The sequence below is a fragment of the Chelonoidis abingdonii genome, chromosome 2 (genome assembly GCF_003597395.2).
Source record: "Chelonoidis abingdonii isolate Lonesome George chromosome 2, CheloAbing_2.0, whole genome shotgun sequence".
In the NCBI taxonomy this organism is placed as follows: domain Eukaryota; kingdom Metazoa; phylum Chordata; order Testudines; family Testudinidae; genus Chelonoidis; species Chelonoidis abingdonii.
The window spans coordinates 81687471-81708292 of record NC_133770.1 but is presented as its reverse complement, the minus strand read 5'-3'; the positions used below and the strand labels follow the sequence as shown (position 1 = coordinate 81708292).

Here is a 20822-nt window from a genome sequence, read left to right as displayed (position 1 = left end):
AGCCAGCCCCACACCCCTTGCCTTGCCTGCAGCCAGAGCCTACCTCCAGTCAGCCCCTGCCCTGCCTCCAGCCAGCCCCATGTCCACTGGTGCCCGGCAGTTCCCAGGGCAGTAACCTGCACAACTGCTTCAATGAGGGCTGCAGGGAGCAGCATGTGCACACCCCCAGGGAGTGGCGGGGACCCACACATGTGAAACGGCAGTCTTTAATAACAAATCAACAGCAGATATGATGCAACGTACATTCTATATAATTTTATTATTGATATAGTTATGAAAAATAAATAGTACATGGAAGAAATGAAATGCTTCTCTTCCAACTTTTTTTTTCAGCCATCCCTGCCAGGGCCACCCGCCGAAAGCCTTCGAAGTGGGCCCCGCACTTGCTGAAGCCGCCCTGCTACAGGGCATGCACGCGCGGCACCACCTCTGCGCGCATCACACCCTGCGAACTCCAGCGGAGACCCGCCCGCGCCGCCCGCGCCGCCCGCTCTCCGTTCCGCTCGGCCACAGGACGCAGGCACAGAACTTCCAGGCCCACGGCCTCTCACGCATGCGTATTACACTAGCACAGCGAGTCGCTCCCGAAACTACGCATGCGCATTGGCGAGGCCGCATTCTCATCCCTTCCATGTTCGGCGTGCTTGTCACGCATGCGTACAAAGGATGAGGTAAAAATCTTGACCCGCCCACCGCGACCGTTTGGCACGCATGCCTATTGGAGGAGAGGTGGAAACGATTCCCTTCGACACACACCGGGACGGCCTGGCGCGCATGCGCACTCAGTAAGGCACCTCTCCCCCCCCATCTTCGTCCCCCCTCGCAGTCGCAGGAGCATGCGCATCTGGAGCGCGAGCTTGCGCCCTCCTTCTCCAGCGCGGGTGCATGCGCAGTAGGGGATAGGAAGTGGCTTCAGGGCGCAGCGGAAGCCGCTCGCTCCTTTCTGCTCGCGGGCGGCCATCATGGTGAGTGCGTGCGGCCGCGGCCTCCGCCACCAGCCCGGGACGCCCCCCTCCCCTCCAGCCCGGTGCGGTGCTGAGCCGCCTCCTCCCAATGACCGGAGCGGGGCCGGGCCTGGGGAGCCCGGGCGGGAGCCCCCGGGGCAGGGCGGGGTGGGGGCCACGCCGCTCCGGGATCGTGTTCTGCGGCGCAGGGCTCGGCCGCGTCTCCACTGGTGCCTGCGGGCCCCCCCCCTCCCGGGGAGCCCAACGCTCCGGTCCATTGGCGGGGCCCATCGCTTGGCTGGCGGCGCCGATCGGCGGGTGAACGTGCCGGGCTGGGCGGCCGTTGCCAGATTTTGCACAATCCTCCTCTGGGTAACGCTGGGAGGGAGCGTGCGTCTCCCGCGCCACCTTGGACCGGCATCGTCAGCACTGAGCTTATAGCCGGATTACCCCCGCACCCCGCCGTGAGCTCTGAGGGGAGTATTCCACCCCCGACACTTCCTTTGGTGCCTGCCATCGAGCTGGTCCCACCCCCGCGCAGACCAGTGCTTGCTCCCATCGCTAGGGATAATATCTATTCCCTTCCTGGCAGAGGAGGGGAATGGGGGATGCAGTTTGCTCGGAGTACCATTGACTCCTGACCAAAATGCAAGTGAAATTGTGGGCGACTTTGTTCCCTGGTTTCCCCTTCTCCTGTAGGGGCCCCCTCTGACAAGGAGGATTTTCAAACGGGATGCACAATAGAAACACAAGACAAGAAGGAATAGCTGTAGATTCTGAAATCTAAACTGAAACTGGTCTGAAAGTGCTAGATCTCCTATCCCAGGCCATGGGGCAAAGTGGCCCCTGCAATTGAAGGTTTTGTAGATAGCAATTCCAGGTTTAGGTCATACTATTTGTATTCAGACTCTTAGTTTCAGTAAATCATTTATTTCAGGTGTTCAAACGCTACGTTGAGATTGGCCGAGTTGCCTATATCTCCTTTGGGCCACATGCTGGCAAGCTGGTGGCAATTGTGGATGTTATTGACCAGAACAGGGTAAGCTCAGAGACCTGTAGTCTTTTCCTCTCTCCAGTTCTTTCATCCTCTATTTTAAAGGTATTTTTTTGTACAATATTAAACTACTTCAGTTTTCCATATGTCAGTTTTTCCAAGGGGTTACAATGTTAAGGAGAATGGAATACGAATACTCGTGTGCGCTGCAGGGTTTACAGTTAATCTTTGTGTGGAAACTCTTGTTTCCCCTCTCAGGATTAATAGTAAGGATAAGAAGGAATGTCCTCTAATGCAGGGGTAGGCACCTTATGGTATGTGTGCCAAAGGCAGCATGCAAGCTGATTTTCAGTGGCACTCATGCTGCCCAGGTCCTGGCTACTGGTCTGGGAGACTCTGCATTTTAATTTAATTTTAAATGAAGCTTCTTAAACATTTTAAAAACCTTATTTACTTTACATATGACAAAAGTTTAGTTATATATATTATAGACCAAGGGTTGGCAACCTTTCAGAAGTGGTGTGCCGAATCTTCATTTATTCACTCTAATTTAAGGTTTTGCGTGACAGTAGTACATGTTAACATTTTTTGAAGGTCTCTTTATATAAGTCTATAATATATAACTAAACTGTTGTATGTAAAGTAAATACGGCTTTTAAAATGTTTATGAAGCTTCATTTAAAATTAAATTAAAATGCAGAGTCCCCCCGGACCGGTGGCCAGGACCAGGCAGCGTGAGAACATGTGTGGATGAGGGAAAGGGGATGCATCTGAGAGCATGAAAGTTTCCCAGTCCCAACTCTTTCCTTTGGCCTTCTGTTTAGGAAACAATGTTTTAAATAAATGCTAGTTGATCTTGGCATAGAGTTTGGGTAGTGTAGTCCACTCTTGTTATGTTCTCCAGTGTTCCAAATGCGTAGTGCTCTCCTCCAGTTTGTAACACTTCATGTTGATGAGTCACAATTTATTTGGAAGTAACTTTCTGTAGTCTGTTGTTGTATATTGGAAAAATGTTAGTGAACCCATTCAGTCTCTCTTGTTCTAGGCGCTAGTTGATGGCCCCTGCAGTGGTGTAAGAAGGCAGGCTATGCCGTTCAAGTGCATGCAGCTAACAGATTTTGTACTCAAATTCCCACATAGGTGAGTTGTCTTTCCTTTTGGGCTGTTTAAACTTGACTTAACGTGAAGCTAATTTACATTTTCTGTGATTTCATGGAATTTTGTTTCTAAATTTTAGAAAAGATCATATGGATGTATAGGCATTTTCTTAAGTTATCCCGAAAGTCTTAAGTTTCGGAACTAATCATCTCTTTCATAATGTACTAAGTGATTTAATGATGTGTGTGCTGTTAAGACATAGCAGACCATATGATCATGGTTAAATCTAGTGAATCCGCTGCGATGAGTATTGACAGTATGATTGACAATTGGCAGCTACTACAAGGAAAAGTTATAAATGAATCACAGTAATGCATAACTTCATGCATTGTCTCCTAAACAATAGACTATGGCTACATATTCAAGGTGAAGTATTTAATGTGTTCTTTATTTGAAGAACTATGTACCTTATTTGTAGGTGGATTGAATTCCAAGTCTTTTCTCTCCAACCTCTGTGATATATAAAATCACTAAGCCACAATCACTACTGGGTACTGCTATGAGACCTACTATGCTGATAAAGCTTCCATAACTTTGAACTCATAACTTCTCTTTATTACTAACCATTTTAAATGAATGCCAAGAGAATAGTATCCCAGTGTATCTTTCTAGATTGCCCCTCCCTTCAATCCTAACTGCCAACATAAGAAAGAAGTTTTAGTATACTTTTAGAGGACTTTGATTACATTTGCTGTGTGTTTAATACCTTTGACGTGTACTAAAGATGTAACCAGTCTATTTGGGATTTTACTTCACTTATTTAAAATTGAAAGCTGGAGAAGCACCGAAGCAGTTGATTTGTGTATGATGATAATGCAAATAATGTTAATGTATGAGATTGATCGATTGTTTAAATGCAGTGCTCGTCAGAAGCATGTGCGAGTTGCCTGGGAGAAAGAAAATATTAATGAAAAATGGACAGGTACAAGGTGGGCAAAGAAGATTGAAGCCAGAGAAAAGGTATGTTTGATCTGCAGTGTGATATAAAATACTCAACAGTGCACTTAGCATGTTACTAAGGTTTTCAGATATAATCTAGTAGAAAAATTGAGATTAATGTTGCAGAGTAAGAGTTAAGGGCAGAGAAAACATGGGTTGTCAAGTTGTAACATAAGTTGTGTTACTGAAAACCAAATGGTTTTACCACTAAACTTAATAATCAATTTTTCTGCTTTGCCATGTCTACAAAATGTTTTTTGTTTGTCCTCTGCATCATGAGACCCTTCCGAGCTATGGAGATAAATGGCATGTACACTGATTTGTAAATTCATTTTTAGTGGTGGTTTGCAATGTTCTTTTGAGTTGTCTAGTTGAAAAGCACAAAACATACTTTTTTTTGCAAAGTTACATTTAGCTGTTTAAGGAATTACTGTTAACTAAAATCTTCAGTTTTTAACTGAAGTGCAAATTTTCTTTGACAGAAAGCCAAGATGACAGACTTTGATCGCTACAAGGTCATGAAGGCAAAGAAAATGGTAAGTGGTTAAATGTACAGCTATCTTTGGATAGTTGATTTGTGGTGTTTTAAAAGCAAATCTAGCTCTTTATTCTGAATCAGATTCAAATACATAATTCCTTATACTAACTTTTCTGTTCTTTTTGGACTCAGACTTGCAGAAACTAGAGGAGCAATATAAATTTGCCCTTTGAGTTAGCCGATGCTTGTTCATCACTATTTTTCTTTTTAAACACTTAATTCAAGTTCAGTCTATATTTCTCTCTCTTAACTCCACGCTAGTCTTCAAGGCTATGTACCAGACATCTCTGCAGGTGAAAACTGAAGTAGTCTCCAAAGTTCATCAATCCTTTGTGAGGGATTGCTGTTGACACTATGAAACACTATTTTCCTCCTTCTCAGAGCCACACATTGCTTTAATAGCAATGCTGCCAACCTGTGAAAAAATAAACTGACTAGGGGTCTCACCCAGACTTGTAGCAGGGCACTACGACTAGGCTACCAGTCTGACAGCAGTCCTTTGTCACTTGGGCCATCGAAGTGTCTGAAATATGTCACAACACAATATATATAGTGCACATGATATCTTTCTGCAATTTCAGTAAAACCTACATCTGCTGAACAAAGAGTGATTATACTAAAAAGAGAATTTGAAAACCCAGAAAGTCATGAGTTAGCACAGATGTCTGTAGACTGTGTTCATTTGCTGCTCTTATTAGACTTAATGTTACAAAATTATTTCTTTAATTTATTACAGAGGAACAGGATCATCAAGCATGAAGTAAAGAAGCTCCAGAAGAAAGCTTCCAAAAAAGCATAAACTGTCAGGAATCAAATAAAGTTCCAGTTTAATATACACTTAATGTCTGTCTTTGTGTGTAATATTTGTAAATATTAAGGTAATGTATATAGGTCACTTAGGGTCTTGCATAACAATAAGTAACTGCCTGAGCAATTTACATTGCTATCACTTGGCGGTGCTTAACACATCATGAAAGCAGGCCCTAAACCAGCAATGAGAAATTACTGCTCGCTTTTCATGTGTTCTGGACTACAGTACCTATAATGTTGCATACCCAAGTTAATAGTAAATAGCCATTAAAATCCTCAAATATATTTTATAGTAATTTACTATGGAAAAAAATGTAGCATTGATGAAACTACTTTACAAAAAATCATACTTGAAACACAGGATTATTGGAGTAGAGAACTATCTTTCTGTAGAAATCCAGGGCATCGGTTAAAGTGCGAATAGTTATCTCTGTGTGAAGCAAGAGCCAGTCCCTGCCCTGCAGAATTTAAAACCTGTGTTAAATGCTAATGTTGTTTTTGCATTCTTTTTAAAGGCTCAGACAAATAAGAAATTCATGGTTAAATTCTATTCTAAAATACGTCATACTTCAAAATTTACTTCCACTACTCTCCTAAAAGGTGTAGCTCTGGCCTCAAAAACTTCAGAATTCTAGGAATGTCTAGTGACAAGATAAACACTTGTCCTGTGTGGACAGAATTTTATACTGAATAAAGTCATGTTATTAGGTAAACACTTCTGGAAACTATTTAAAGAGACACTAACTTAAAATCTAGTCACTTAATGTTAAATGTATTTTCTGTTATTACAATTGTTCATTAGGCTATTTGTTTTACAGGACTATTTTCTTAATCTTAATTTTTTCTCTCTGATTGATGTAGAAAAAGCATGTACAAACAAGAAAAACTAAGGACTATTCGGGGGGGAATGAAGTTGCCTATATATTGAATAATTGACTTTTACCTGTAATGTAGTTATAATTTAAAAAAAAATCAGGTAAAGGATTTTTGTGTGTTCTCCATTTTAATGATAATTGAAATGCGTACTGAAGGCATCTGTTTGGTTGGCTGCAACGGTTTCAGTTTATCAGAGCTTACTAGGTCATCAGTGGGAAAGACTGACAGCTGCAGAGGCACAATTGAAAGAACTGTCTCCCAGGTTATTAGCTATTCTGTAACTATCCGGGACATGTGTAACAATTAGCATATACCCAAATCCCAACCCCTAGAATTTGTTCAGTGATTATACTGGAATACAGGGCTGCATTTTGCACAAGTCTTCAATTCACAGCATTGGTTTAATTTTTTCCTATTAGCTCTTCACTGGTTTTTTAATAGAAACAGCCATCAGTATTTTCCAAAGACTGATTCTAATGTGGAAATACCTGCTGCTAACTCTACTGTGGCAAAGTTGCTGTGGCAGTGGGAGAAAGAGGTAGAGTGCTAGCCTGGAACTTGAGACCCAGATTCAATTTCTTGTTCCATCAGACTTCATGGGTACCCCTCACTAAGGCCCAATGTGGCATCACAACTATGGTACTGTAGTGGCATAGTGTAGATGCTTCCTGTGTCTATGGAAGGGGTTTTTCCATCTACATAGTTTCATTTACCTCTGGGAGAGGCAGTAGTTAGGTGGACAGAATAATTCTGTCAACTAGCTGCCTTTACATTAAGGGTTAGGTCAATCTAACTATGTTGCACAGCATGTGAAATTTTTCACAGCCCTGAGTGACCTAGCTAGGTTTAACTAATTTTTAAGTGTATACCAGTCCTGAGTCTCTTGAGCCTCAGTTCCATAGCTATAAAATGGTGATACAGCACTTTCCTACCTTCCAGGAATGTTGAGGATTGATACATTAAAGATAGTGAGGCACCATGGTAATGGAGGGCCATAAAGAACCTTACATAAGGTACTTAGTGTACACCTAAACTTGCAAAACCCAAAAGACCCCCCAAAACTGCAGCAGCGAGTCTGAGCCCTGGTGAACTGATTTGGGATTGTGCTGTGGGGTTATAAATAGTAAATGTTTGGGCTCATGCTGGAGCCCAGGCTCTGAGACTCTCCACACTGGCTGGATTTCAGAGCCTGGGTTCCAACCTGAGCCCCAATGACTACGCTGCTTGTTTTACCCCTATACTGCAATTCCCATGAGCCTGAGGCTCTCTGCCATGGGTCTCTTTTGACCATGTGAACATACCCTTACACTCGTAATACCTTTGCTGTTGATGGTGTCTTCAGTGAGTTGGCAGCAGGGGAATCAAGAATCCAGCCTTCATTTTCATTCATAGCTAACAGAAAATAGCGAAGCCCAGGCTCAAGCCTTATCCATTTTTGTACAGTAGTTGTACCGGCCTTTGTGCGGTGCTAAGTACTACTAGCATTTGCACTTCAAGCAGCGTTTGTCACTATTAGAAAAATTGATGTTTTACCACTTTTGACGCTTTCAGTAGCTACTGCTGTTTTTGTAGCAACAACCTGCCTTTTTGTGAAACACAAATTCTGTCATGCTGGTGTGTTGGCTGCACTATTGAACATTTGGAGGGAATGGAAATAACGTTTTGTAGCTTGTTAAATTTCTACTCTGCTGTTTAAAGCTAAATGACAGGATATAAACTTAACTATGTATAAAAACTAAAGTGCTTTCAATTTCAAAGTACTGCTCATGCATGAGCATGACAGCTGAAGCTGTTCGGAAGGTTTCTTTTAATCTGCCTATTCCTACAGTGATAAATGCAGTTACAAAAATTCAACACATGTATGCAGTAATCTGAAAATACAAACAGAATTTAGTTTCTAGAACTTGCCACATGATGGTGCTGTTTAATTAAAAGGTATTGCAGTCTGACAGCATCTAGTCTTTTTCATCAAGATCTGATGTAGGCAAATATGCTGGATTCGATTTGCAAAATATTCCCTGAAAAACAATCTTTTGTTTCCATGAAATAAACTAATTTGCAAGCATATTCTCAAATGATGTATATTTCACTTTTGTTGCAAAATAGAAGGTAGTTTGCAAGGCAAATAGGGAAGCAGTTTCTTGTTTAGTAGAGAGTTGGGTTGAAAGAAACTGAGAAGAAGGAGGACTTGAAATTAGCCGGTAAGGCTGTCAGATTACTGTCATATATTTTCACAAAACAAGTAAACGTGCCTCTGAAAGAGAAACAACTCAGGATGCACCAGTGTCTGCAGGGCTACCTCTATAACCACTGCTAACAGCAAAGTCCTAAAATAAATCTGCAGGAATGAATAGTGAAGGGGGTGAAAATGGGATCCTCAAGTCTTTTGTTTCCAGATTACACTAAACTCTAGCCTGAGTTCATTCTTAACATCTGCCAGTTGCACTTGTCTAAATCTAGTGAGCAGTGGACTAAATGAATTACTACTGCTGTAGTCTTCTACCTCAGACATAATTCTATTTAAATGAAACTTCAACAAAAATCCATTTTTTCTCTGTGTTTGGGTAGTAAATGTAATTTTCAGTGAAATAAAACCGCAGGAAGTCCCTGCATGGAGGAACAGTGTGGTTTTGATAACATTCTGCTCCTTAAAATCTTGAATCTAAAATACAGTGTATGCACACTATAAAGCATACAAATATTTCTCAGCATCCAATGACATCACAACTGACTCCAGCTTTACTCTTATGGTTCCCAGAATGTTGTCAAAAGAATCCTTTAGTTTCATGACTACCTGTGTATTAACAACCCTTTTTCTCTGTATGGAAAGATACAGTGTGTTCTGGCCTTGAAAAATTCAGTCACTCAGGGTGAACTGAAAGCTTGCTCTGGTGAGGGGCCCTGCTTCTGGGAGGGGAAAAAAAAACAATGTGGCCGCTCAAACTGTGGGGCACATAGAGGAACGTTTGGGTCTGTGTGGTGGGGCCAGGGCCACCCCCCATGGGGTGTGGGGAAGGAGCACCACCCAGCCCCACTCCATCCCCAACTCTGCTCTGGCCCCACCCCAGCCTTAGTCCCCAGCCCAGGCTCCGTTTCTGACCCCAGTCCTGCCTCCAGCCTTGTCCTCTGGCTGAGGCTCCATTCCTGGCCCCAGATCCACCCCCCAGCTGTGGCCTCAGCCTTGGCCCCCTAAACCCTGTCTGTGTTCCACTCCCCTCCCCCAGGAGCCATGTTTTGCAAGTGTGATAGTTGTTGAAGAGAGAGTTTGAAGCATTGGTCTTATGATGTGCCGCCTTCTCCTGCAGAGACCTCACACGCCACTCCTCAAAACGGGACACGGCATCATGGCACAGATCACTCCATCTGGGTCTCTTTAGTTCACTGAGTTCCCAGGTTTTAATGTCAATCTTGCATGCTTTGAGGTTGGCCTTCAATGTGTCTGTATTTGAGGCTGGGTTGACCCTTACAGCGTGTTCCTGTGCTCAGTTGGCTGTAGAGCACTGCTTTCGGGAGCCAGAAAACCTCGATGCAGACCACGTGTCTGACCCAGCAAAGTTGAGCTCTGATGAACATACTGTCAATGCCAGGGATTTGGCACCTCTCAGTGTTGGGGATCCTGTCCTGCCACTTGATGTTGATGACACGAAGGCAGAAGCTCTCCAGCTGTTTGATGTGCCAGCAGCAGATCATCCAGGTCTCTCATCTGCAGAGGAGTGAGGTGAGTACAACAGTGCGGTTGATTTTTATCTTGTTTGGAGGCAGACTCCACGCTCCTTCCAGAGCCTGTGGGTGAGCCTGCCAAATGCCAAGCTGACCATTGCCATGTGCTGTATGATCTCATACTCCAACATGGCATCGCTGGAAAGTATGCTACCCAGGTAGCAGAATTTCCTGACTGAGTTGAGAGATGTATTGTCACTTGTGAGGATGGGCTCGTGGTGCTCATGATACTGATGGTCTGGGGCTGGCTAGTACATGAGCTGACTGCGAAGCTGAAGCATTTTGAAGCCTAGGCAAAGTAGTTCACGATAAGCCGAATGTCCTCGAGCACATGTGCAATGAGGGCACAGTGGTCACCAAACAGGAGCTCTCGTAATGTTCAATGACTTTGGTGTGGGACCAGCAGTCGCAGTAGATTGAATAGATCCCCATCTGATCTAAATTGCATGTGTACACCTATCTCAAGTCCTGGAATGCAAACAAGAGCCTGAGACAGAGGTAAAGAGCACTGGAGTCATCTTGCATTCTTGTTTGGTGCCATGGGTGGCAGGGAAGGCTTCTGTTGAGTCACCGCATGCAATCACCCTGGCCATCATGACATTGTGAAACAAGCGGATGATAGCAATCATCTTCTCTCAGCAACCAAATTTATGAAGCAGTTTCCAGAGGCCCTCACAATTCACTGTGTCAAAGATCTGGGTCAGGTCAACAAATGCCACGTGCAAGTCCTTGTTCTGTTCACAAGCCTTCTTTTGAGTTTGTTGGGCTGCAAAAATCACGTCTATGATGCCACAGCCAGCACGAAAGCCTCGCTGGGACCTGGATACCCCAAGTCCACTTGGTGGGAGACAAGCCTGATGAGGGGAAGCTGTGCAAGGATCTTCCCTGCTAAACACAGCAGTGAGATTCTGCAATGGTTGTCACAGCTAGATATGCTTCGCCTTGGACAGATGGACTATGAAAGCATCCTTATACTCCTGGGGAATGGTACTCTGTTCCCATGTAGTCTTGAAAAGGCTGGTGAATTTCCTGACTAGATGGACATCTCCACATTTGTACACTTCAGGTGGAATGCTGCCAGGTTCTGGAGACTTGCCAGCAGACAGCTGCTTAATGGCCTTAGTAACCTCATCTAAAGGCTCCATGGACAGCTCTTCTAGGACAGGACGCTGCGGGAGGTTGATATGAACTATAGTGCTCCGAAAAAGAATCCAGGGACCTGGTAGAAATCTTATCACCTTCCCTCATCTCAGCAGTGTGTGGAAATAGAAAAGGCTTCTCACAAGGACATTGGCCCTGCACTTTGCTGATGAAGCTCCCAGCCCACCGTTGTTTTTCTTATCCACCTCTAGCTAGTAGGTGCTGGTCAATATTTTAAGACCTGTGTGTTTCTGTAATTTTTTCTTATAGTATGGCCATTCCTGAGATTTCCTCTGTTCTCCTTTAGCAGATGAAAAGGCCTAACTGCTGTTCCCAGCTCAATTAGCGTGTGAGCTGAGTAGAACTTGCAAGCAAGAATATTTCCTGGAGACAGCTAAATAAGCAGAGTAAGGTGGGTGGTGGTCTTGGCTCTGATTATGGGTCTTTAGGTTACAATTCCTGTTCCTTTGTCCTTTTGGTTTCTGTTGATAATATTTTCAAAATAGTAGGGCTCTTGACTGCAGCTGGAAGGGAAATGGTTTTCCTGTCCTGTGAAAATTTTTGAGACTACATCACACTTTCCTGATCTCATTGGAGCGAAATCAAGACCTTTTGTTATTTTTTGCAAAAAGTATGTATGGGAGAGAGAGACTAGCTTGGCGGTTAGAGGATTCACCTGAGTTGTGGGAGATTTGGAGTAAGAACTTGAGTTTACACGTCCTAGCAGAGTGCTATGACCACCAGCCTATAGAGTCAGTCTCACTCAAGCGATCTTGTAGGAGGGATTTGAACCTGGATCTCCCAGCTGAGTGCCCTAAGTACTGGGATATTGAATATTCTGTGATGAGTCAGGCTTCTTTCTCTGATCAAAAACTCTGGCCTGGACATGAGAAACCTGGAAGGTTTCATTGAACCCCGTCCTTTCCTGCAAAAAGTTTCAGTTTTGACCAAAAGCCATTTTGCTGAAAATTTCCCAACCAGCTCCTCTACTTCTGGCATTGGGCTGGGCTTGAGTCTGAATATTTGCACTACATCATCTCTTGCTCAGACATTTGGGGCTTGCATTGGGATCTTCATACCTCTGAACTTAAACTATTGCTTTTACTTGATTCTGTATTGCATTCCTGGCTACTCTAGAATATTTGCATTTACGGCAGTATTTTATCACAGCACAAATATATGGGTATATAGGTTCTAAATGCATTGATTATTTGGCAGTCCTTCTGTAATATCTCTTATCTTCCTTACACACACACGCATGCGCACAAAAAAGGGTTAATTGTTGGAGAGCGAAGAAGCCTTGACAACTGTAACTTCATCCTGATGTCAGTCGGAGCTTTGCCCCACTTGCCCCCCACATGGTCGAGCCCTAATATTCTGCTATTGATAGAGAGAGACACTAGTAAAAACTCGGTCATTTAGTGACTCACTTGCTTCATGTCAGTTTCAGGATTCAGGTGCCAGCCTGGCAATGCAAATACTGTAACAGCCACAATCTCCCTGGCCAAGTCTTCGTAACTGTTTTTTAAGAAAGCTTTCAAAGCATTGCTTGCAGGCAGAAGTGGCTCTGTAATGCTCTTTTATCTGAAATTAGCCCTTTGTGCTAATTACCAACTTCAGAGTTATGCTTTTATATGCAGCATGGAGTAAATTCCTTCTTGTAGGACGCAGTGACCTAGTTTTCATATAGAAGATTCTAATAGACAGTTCCCCAATGGCCTTGTGGTATGGAAGTATTTTTCGTGGTTTTATCTAGTTACTATTTTTGTGCTTTAATTGCTTGCTATTGCTGTGGAGAGGAGCTGAGCTATCGATTGTTGCCATCACAGTTAGTAGAGATAAGCGATGGTCTAGACATGTGCTTCAGGCTTCTCTTTGAGAGCAAGATAGGGCCAGAAGGGGTTCTGCTGCTCCATGTTATTGATAAAGGCACAGGTGTTGGGGGTCTCGGGGAAATTCAGCTTAGATGAAAATGTTAGATGCTTTGAAAAAGCAATATTGTTTATATTTAAATAATATAAAAGGATATGATCTCTGAGATGACAGTAGGAGGCTTACCTTAAGGCATCCAGTGGGATACCGCAGCATCCGAATACAAACTACTTCTCATAGCACATTGTCAGCCAAGACATTTAAAAAAAATGTTTGATAAGTCACATGCTTATGAAAGTCAGCGAATAAGAGAAGAGGTAACAATCAGTCATTTTGCAGTGAGGTGTGGTTCAAAGGTAACCTTGGAAGGAAGGGAAAACTAGATTCTTGGGTGTTTTTCTGGGAGAGGAGGGAGACAAAGGAACCCTCAAATTTTTTTTAGGTTTTTGTTTATTTTTCCTGCTTGTCTTTTACATTATAAATTCAGGTATTAGCTTATGCTGGGAAACTCTGTGGATGACTAGAGAATTGGTGGGTTTAGGACATCAGCAAAATGAAGTAAATGACATCAGATTGGTAGAAAGGGGAAATCATTTTTAGAAGAATGTTAAAAACATTTTAAAAATGCAATTCAAATGCCTGAGAAGTGGTTGGGAGTGGATATGCTTTTGTTAGACAGTTGAATTAAGGGCTGAAAAAGCTTACAGTTCTTGTCTGAGACCTCTAAGGAGCAGGGTTGGCTCCAGGGGTTTTGCCGCCCCAAGCAGCCAAAAAAAACCTCCCACAATTGTGATCTGCGGCAATTCAGCGGGAGGTCCTTCGCTCCGAGTGGGAGTGAGGGACCCTCCGCCGAATTGCCACTGAATACCTAAAAGTGCCACCCCGCTCCGGAGTTGCCGCCCCAAGCACCTGCTTGATAAGCTGGTGCCTGGAGCCGGCCCTGCTAAGGAGTTCTCCAGAAAAATCAGGGAAGACCAGATTTGACATTTCTAAGGTTAAAACAACAACAGCAACAATCCAGGAAAAACAACTTCAGACTAAAATCCCTTTCAGGCCTCCTTTATTCACGATAAGGAGCACAAACCTTTCATTAAACTCTGCAGCTCACCTTTCAGTTTCCTTAGCTCAGCTCCACCGATGCATCGCAACTCCATTTTGCAGAAAATCTGCCACTTCAGCCGGGGCTCTTTCTGAGCTGGGAGTGATAACTGTGCCAGATTGTACTGTGACGGCTTGATCATGTGAGGAGCTAAGTACTTTGCAAGACTGGGATCCAGTAGAGCTTTATGCCAGAGGATCCCAAAGCATTCTGCTACAATCCCTGAGCCGCAGTAGACATTCCGGATCAGCAGTGCATGCCATGTGTAGTTAAATAGCATCTACAGAATTAGATACCTAAATATCTTTGGGGTTCTGGGCCTAGGGCCTTCTCTGAATTGAGCTTTTTTCTGGAAATCTCCCACCATTACTTTAGCTTTGGGACTCTCCCCTGCTGCTAGCAATGGCGGGAGTGCTAGTGTAGACCAGTCACTGACACTTTTACCTCTCTGCCACCGAGGCTTGCTCAGATTTAGGCAATGTGGTGGTAACAGTGCCGGTGAGTGGACTATGATAGAGCTGTCATAAACAGATAGCTAAGTGTTAATGTTTTTTACCTGTAAAGGGTTAACAAAGGGAACCAAACACCTGACCAGAGGACCAATCAGGAAACCGGATTTTTCAAAGCTCGGGGAGGGAAGTTTTTGGGTGTGGGTTCTTTGTTCTGTTCTAATGCTCTCTCGGCTCTGAGAGGATCTCTCTACCTTCAGGCTTTCTAATCTTCTGTTTCCCAGTTGTGAGTACAAAGGTAGAAAAACAATAGGCTTATATTGGTTCTTTTTTGGTATTTACATGTGTGTAGTGCTGGAATGTTTTAATTGTATTTCTTTTGGATAAGGCTGTTTTTCATGTTTCTTTTAAGCAATTGACCCTGTATATTGTCATCTTGATAGAGAGACCTTTTTAGTTTTTTCTTTCTTTTTTAATAAGGCTTTCTTTTTAAGACCTGTTGGATTTTTTCCTAGTGGGGACTCAAGGGATTGAGCCTGCAGCTCACACCAGGGAATTGGTGGGAGGAAAAGAGGAGGGGAAGTAAATTGTCCTCTGTTTGTAATTCAAGGAGTTTAAGTACAGTAATCTTCCAGGGTAACCCAGGGAGGGAAGCCTGGGAGGAAGGTAAAGAGGGAAAGGGAAGTGGGTTATTTCCTTTGTTGTTGAGACTTCGGCATCTGGTCTTGGGTCCCCCAGGGAAGGTTTTCAGGAGACCAGAGTGAGGCAGGCACTGGAATTCCAATGTTGTTGGTGGCAGTGATATCAGATCTAAGCTGGTAATTAAGCTTGGAGGTTTCATGCTAGCATCTTATGTTCTGAACTCTAAGGTTCAGATCTGAGTAGGAAAGCTATGACAAGAGCTCCCACCATTGCTAGCATCAGGGCAGCTTCTCAGAGCTCTGACAATCGTGGGAGATTTTCAGAAAAAGCTTAGGGAAGGGACACTCTTGGAGGAGGCAGCCAGCAAACTGAAATCATTTGGCCCACACATCAGATTGGGGGTCAATTGTGAAAAGTTAGTGAAAGAACTTGCTAAACCCCTGACTGTCAGGAACCCACGAGATCCCTGACAAAGCATCAGTTAGCTTTCTCAGTCAGCCCACCTTCCTTTGTTGATAACACTCCTGCTATCTTTTAATCATGCAGTTTAAAGTTTCTTGTCAGAGGACTAATAGTTTGTAGCTCACTTCTTTGGGAACCCAGATCCAAATATAGGAATGACTGAGCGATCACAAGAGTTCTCGGCACCGGATTTTGCTAGTTTTCGCCATCCCCGCAACAGCAGCATTTTAGAGCTGCTGGCAAGTACTGAACTAATAATAACACTGCACTTGCATAGTGCCTTGCAGCGAGGCTCTGACAGTGTTTTACTGACATGACACCTGTGAGGTGGTGGTGAGAAAACATTATTTCACAGAAGAGGCCAGGGAAGCAGAGAGAGCTTAAATGGCCTGGAAGCAAGTTATTGGAAAAGCCAGGATTGGCACTCAGGAGTAGAGCTGGACAAAATTTTTCAGCTGAAACTATTTCACAGGGAAAAAAATGCAGATTTGGGTCAATTGCAACATTTTGTGACTTATGTTGACTTCTAATTGTTTGGGTCGAAACAAAAAAAAAAGAAGAAAAAATTGGAACTATCAAAATGAAATATTTTGATTTCTTGGGCTATATTCACAACGGAATTCAAAAAATGGTGCTAGTGGTACCGCTCCCCCAATTCAATAGTCCAGCTGTTAGCAGACTCCCCTGGGCTATGGGAGACCCAGGTTTGACTCTCCATTCTGGGGCAGGGACTTGAATGCAGGTCTCTGCATTGTAGTGCCGTGTCCTGACCACCAGGCTACAGGATATTCTGGGGTGGGGCAGTCTCAGTCTCACCTGCTGAAGCTGTTCCACTTTGTAATACATACTTGAATAGTCACTAGGCCAGAGAGAGAGCATGAATTGTGCTATTGCTTGGTTGTTAGGGCATTCCTGTAAGAGGCAGACACCTGGATTCCAGTCCCTGCTCCAGTGACCATATAATTATTTATCCCACATCCTAGGTGTGTGCCCTCTGACCACCACCATCACCACATCCTCCTCCACTTTTGTGATTCTAGCCCACTAGTTCTCAAACTTTTGTACTGGTGACCCCTTTCACATTGCAAGCCTCTGAGTGTGACCCCCTCTTATACATTAAAAACACTTTTTAATATATTTAACACCATTAGAAATGCTGGATGCAAAGCGGGGTTTGGGGTGGAGGCTGGCAGCTTGCGACCCCCCCTCCCCATGTAATAATCTTGCGACTCCCTGCGAGGATACTGACTCTCAGTTTGAGAACCCCTGTATTTCATTTGCTTTTATTAAACATCAGTCCAAATGACACATTTTGTTTGAGCTGAAACAAATTTTTTTTCAACTTTTTTCTTAAGCTGAAAATTTTGGTTTTGGTTTGACACAAACTGACTTTTTTTTCCTGATATTCTTGGAATTGGCAGTGAACTGACAAATCAGTTATTCACACAGCTCTTCTCTGCATCACAATTCACCCCTCTAAGCTCGAGACATCACTCCTCACTCCTATAACAGCCGAGTTGTCAGGAGGCATTCATGAGTCTATATGTTTGTAAGATTTTTCCTAGACCAGATCAGATCTTTGGAATTAAGTACCGCTGTACAGTTCTGGTAGTGCCTATATTTTTTTCTGTCCTGCCATAGTGCTGACAGGGAGGTTTTTTGCCCTCATTTTCCTAGTGCTAACATGTAAAATATAGCAGCTCTGAGGTCAAAACCTTAGCTTATGCTAATGGCCACCTTCCAGACCAGGATTTCTAAAAGAAACAGATCACTTCGTTTTGTATCTCCCTTTTGTAGTTAAAATGTTATTAAAGGGTGTTTATTTTCCTTGGTTATGTACAATCCCACTGATTGGAGCTGGAGACTTGCTGAGATGCATGGAAAGTGTGTTCTTGCCTGGTGCTTACTTGGCAGTGGGGCTACCGCATCAGAAGTGAACTTTCCACCACTCACACCTTCTAATCTCTTGTGCACACACAAGCATTTAGCGGCAGCGTGGTGTCTCTGAAATTTAAAAGGCCTTTGAGACCAGCAGATCATTCTCACCTTCTAGAGAGGCAGGGCATGAAGCCAATGAAAACCACTGTGCCAGCTGTATGGAATCTAGGAGACACTTTAGGATATTATGAATACCAATATTAGAATCATAGAGTATCAAGGTTGGAAGGAACCTCAGGAGGTCATCTAGCCTAACCCCTGCTCAAAGTAAATTCAACCCCCAACTGGCCCCCTTAGGTATTGAACTCATAACCCTGGGTTTAGGAGGCTAATGCTCAAACCACTGAGCTATCGCTCCCCTAAAAATTATAATGAGTTGTGCCAGATATGTCATGTAAGGTGTCTGCAAAAATGTTATACTTTGCCAAGTATGATAATATTGTTTATATGTGTGTGTCACCTTCCCACACACCCCCTCCTGCCCCCAAACTCCCTCCCAGAGCCTGCACTCAATTCCCACACACCCCCAGCCCTCAAACACCCTCTCAGAGCTTGCAACTCCTCCCCACACACACACCCCAGCCCCCAAACTCCCTCCCAGAGCCTGCACCCACTCTCCTACCTCAGAGCTCCTCCCCCACCCACACTCCATCCCAGAGCCTTAGGCAGGTGGGGGGCAGAGTTTTTTGGGGGGTGGGTTCTGGGCAGCATGAGTGATATTGGCCCACTGGGAGGATTTGAGGACTGGCACTGGCCCTTAGGTAAATTCAGTTTGAGAACCCTGGTCTAAAGTGCACATCGAATAAGAGAAAGCATTTTGCCTCATTTAGGGTCATATCCTCAGCTGGTGCAAACTAGCACAGAGCCTGACTTCAGTGGAACTACTCTGACTGATGCCTGCTGAGGAGATGGCTGTCAGAGTCCATTGGCTTCTGCAGCTGAACACTTGTATGTGCCCTGCTCCGCAGGACATGGGGAGCCAGAGATTTTATCACATTTCCACTCTCCTGTCGTGAGGAACCCCTTGCTTTTAAAGGGCGCCCCTGGCATGTGACTTTAATGGAGCCAGGCTTTTAGGGAGCAGGGCCAGTGCTGCTGTGGAGGCGGGGGTGTTGAAACAATTTGTATGGGGGTGGGGTGCTGAGAGACACTGAACCAAACTGTAAACCCTGTATAGGAGGGAAACAGCTTCAAGCCAAGGAGTGCAGCAGCTCCCTCAGAACCCCTACTTCCATCATCTGTGTGTGAAGGGAGAAGGCCTACCCACGGATGCCTCTGTGGGACAGACCTTGCTTTCGTCTAGGGGGCGGAGGGCAGAGGGAGAATGGAACCTTCCCTCCCTTTTCCCAAAGAAGCGTGAGAAGATTTACTGATGGTAGTCCCACATGGGCATATGAACTGGCCCACAGTTACTACACAAATGGATCAGGCAGTTGTGAACAAAAGAGAGGGTGAAAGATTTAGGACTCTCACTTGGGCAAGTTAATATCCTCAGTCAGTGCCTTGGGGAGGTGAGAGCTCATGCTGTCAAAATCTTTTTCTCATAGCAGCTGCCTTATCTGGGTTAAGTGCGGTGGCCCTCAGGCCCTAAAAGCCTTTGACAAATACTCTGTAGCAACGAGACCATCAATGTCAAGCTGAAGTATAGCCTGGAATGCCAGCGTACAGTAATGTTTGCAATGAGCTCAAATGTAGTTGAACTTGACCTGTGCCATGCACACTTGAAATAGGGCTAAATTAGGGCTTGAATTGTGTTTAAACCCTCTGCATAGGGGTGATTTTCACCCCTTATGATGAATCTGCATAAGAAAAACATAGAAAATACATTCCTGGAACAAAACCAGATTCCCTGAGTCTTACTCTGAGGCCACAGGTGGGATTTTCAAAAGCACTCAGCGCTGGCCATTAAAGTCGCTTTGACTTCAATGGGAGCAGAGATGGGCCAGTATACAGCATGTCTGAAAAATCCCGCTCTACGTCTTTTGCCATGTTAGAAAAACGGTTTGTAAAAACAGTTTCTACCAAAAAGATGGGGACACGAATATAGTGCCGAAGAACAATGTTAACAAAGTGACGCTGATGATTATTGTATTTATTATGTAAGTCCTGTGCTTAGTGCTGTACTCCTGCCCCAGAGAAAGCACAACCTAAATGTCAGAAATGGTGAAGACAGGACACACTAGAGGAATACACCTAGAGGACTAGCAGCTCATATTCTGGTCACTTTTTGTGGGCATTGTGAAATAAGTGACTAATAAGGGTCTGAGGACTTAGAAAAGTAGCTTGATGCACTGGTGTGGAAAGGGCATTCCTGGCACAGAGGGGTAGCATGGGGAACGGTACAGAGAGTTAATTATCTTGATTGTGCTGCCTACAAAATCTTACAAGAGGCAGCCATTTCAAAACTGGTTTCCCAATATGGCAGAAAACATCACACACAGAGGGCCTGGATGGGCGAGAATCATTTCTGGGTGAACTTTAAAGTGTTCTAAAGTAGCCCACTCACAGGAGGAAAATTTTGCAATGTGATTGAGATAGATATTTAAAATCTTGTCGTTTAAAAAATTATACTCATTGAAATTGTCACAGCTTGCGCCTGGCAAAGACTATTTTGTGGTCTGAAAAGCAGTACAGTATATACTCTAGGTTTGAGCTATAGGAATGAGCAGGTATTCCTGAAAGGCTTAATAGCTCTGTTTTGTCCCTTTCTCTGTATGTTTGTGTTTGAGTCATAATGATAACCAGGGGACAACGGAAACTGGTGGGACCTGCAAAAGCTGCAAATGCTGAGGATTTATGGCCTTCCTGCAGATGTTGCTGTATTCTTCAGAATCTTAGGTTTCATTAAAAAAAGTATTCTAGCCCCTCAATGTGTAAAGATACCCTTCAGGATGTGAGTACTCCCCCTACCCTGCTGCTTTGTCTAGAGTCCATATCTGACTGACTGAAACAATAGCATCAGGGTAAATGTGAATTTACACCATTCATCTCAATTGAGATAAGTTCTTCAGCATGTTTATGGAAATTTAATAATGGTTAAAAGTGATGCATAAAGGCAAAAATAAAAATATGTTTTGTTTATGATGTATAAGGAAAACCTGGAGAAAAATCTGCCACATGCACAGCAAAATCAAGTTTTTTCTCCTCTTTGTTTTTTACATTAGAAATTCAGGTTTTGTCTGCCATGAAAAACTACAAAGAACTTGGGTGGTGGGGGGCTTGGTCAGAATCTGAATCCAAC

At 43.8% G+C, this 20822-nt stretch overlaps 1 protein-coding gene across 1 annotated transcript; it reads left to right on the top strand.

Moving 5' to 3' along the window:
- The first annotated feature begins 862 nt into the window (after positions 1-862).
- On the top strand, positions 863-5410 carry RPL14 (ribosomal protein L14). Its single transcript, XM_032784121.2, has 6 exons — positions 863-965; positions 1882-1983; positions 2984-3078; positions 3957-4056; positions 4518-4571; positions 5310-5410. The coding sequence occupies exons 1-6, from the start codon at positions 963-965 to the stop codon at positions 5370-5372; spliced, it is 417 nt and encodes a 138-aa protein (XP_032640012.1). The 5' UTR covers positions 863-962; the 3' UTR covers positions 5373-5410.
- The last annotated feature ends 15412 nt before the right edge of the window (positions 5411-20822 follow it).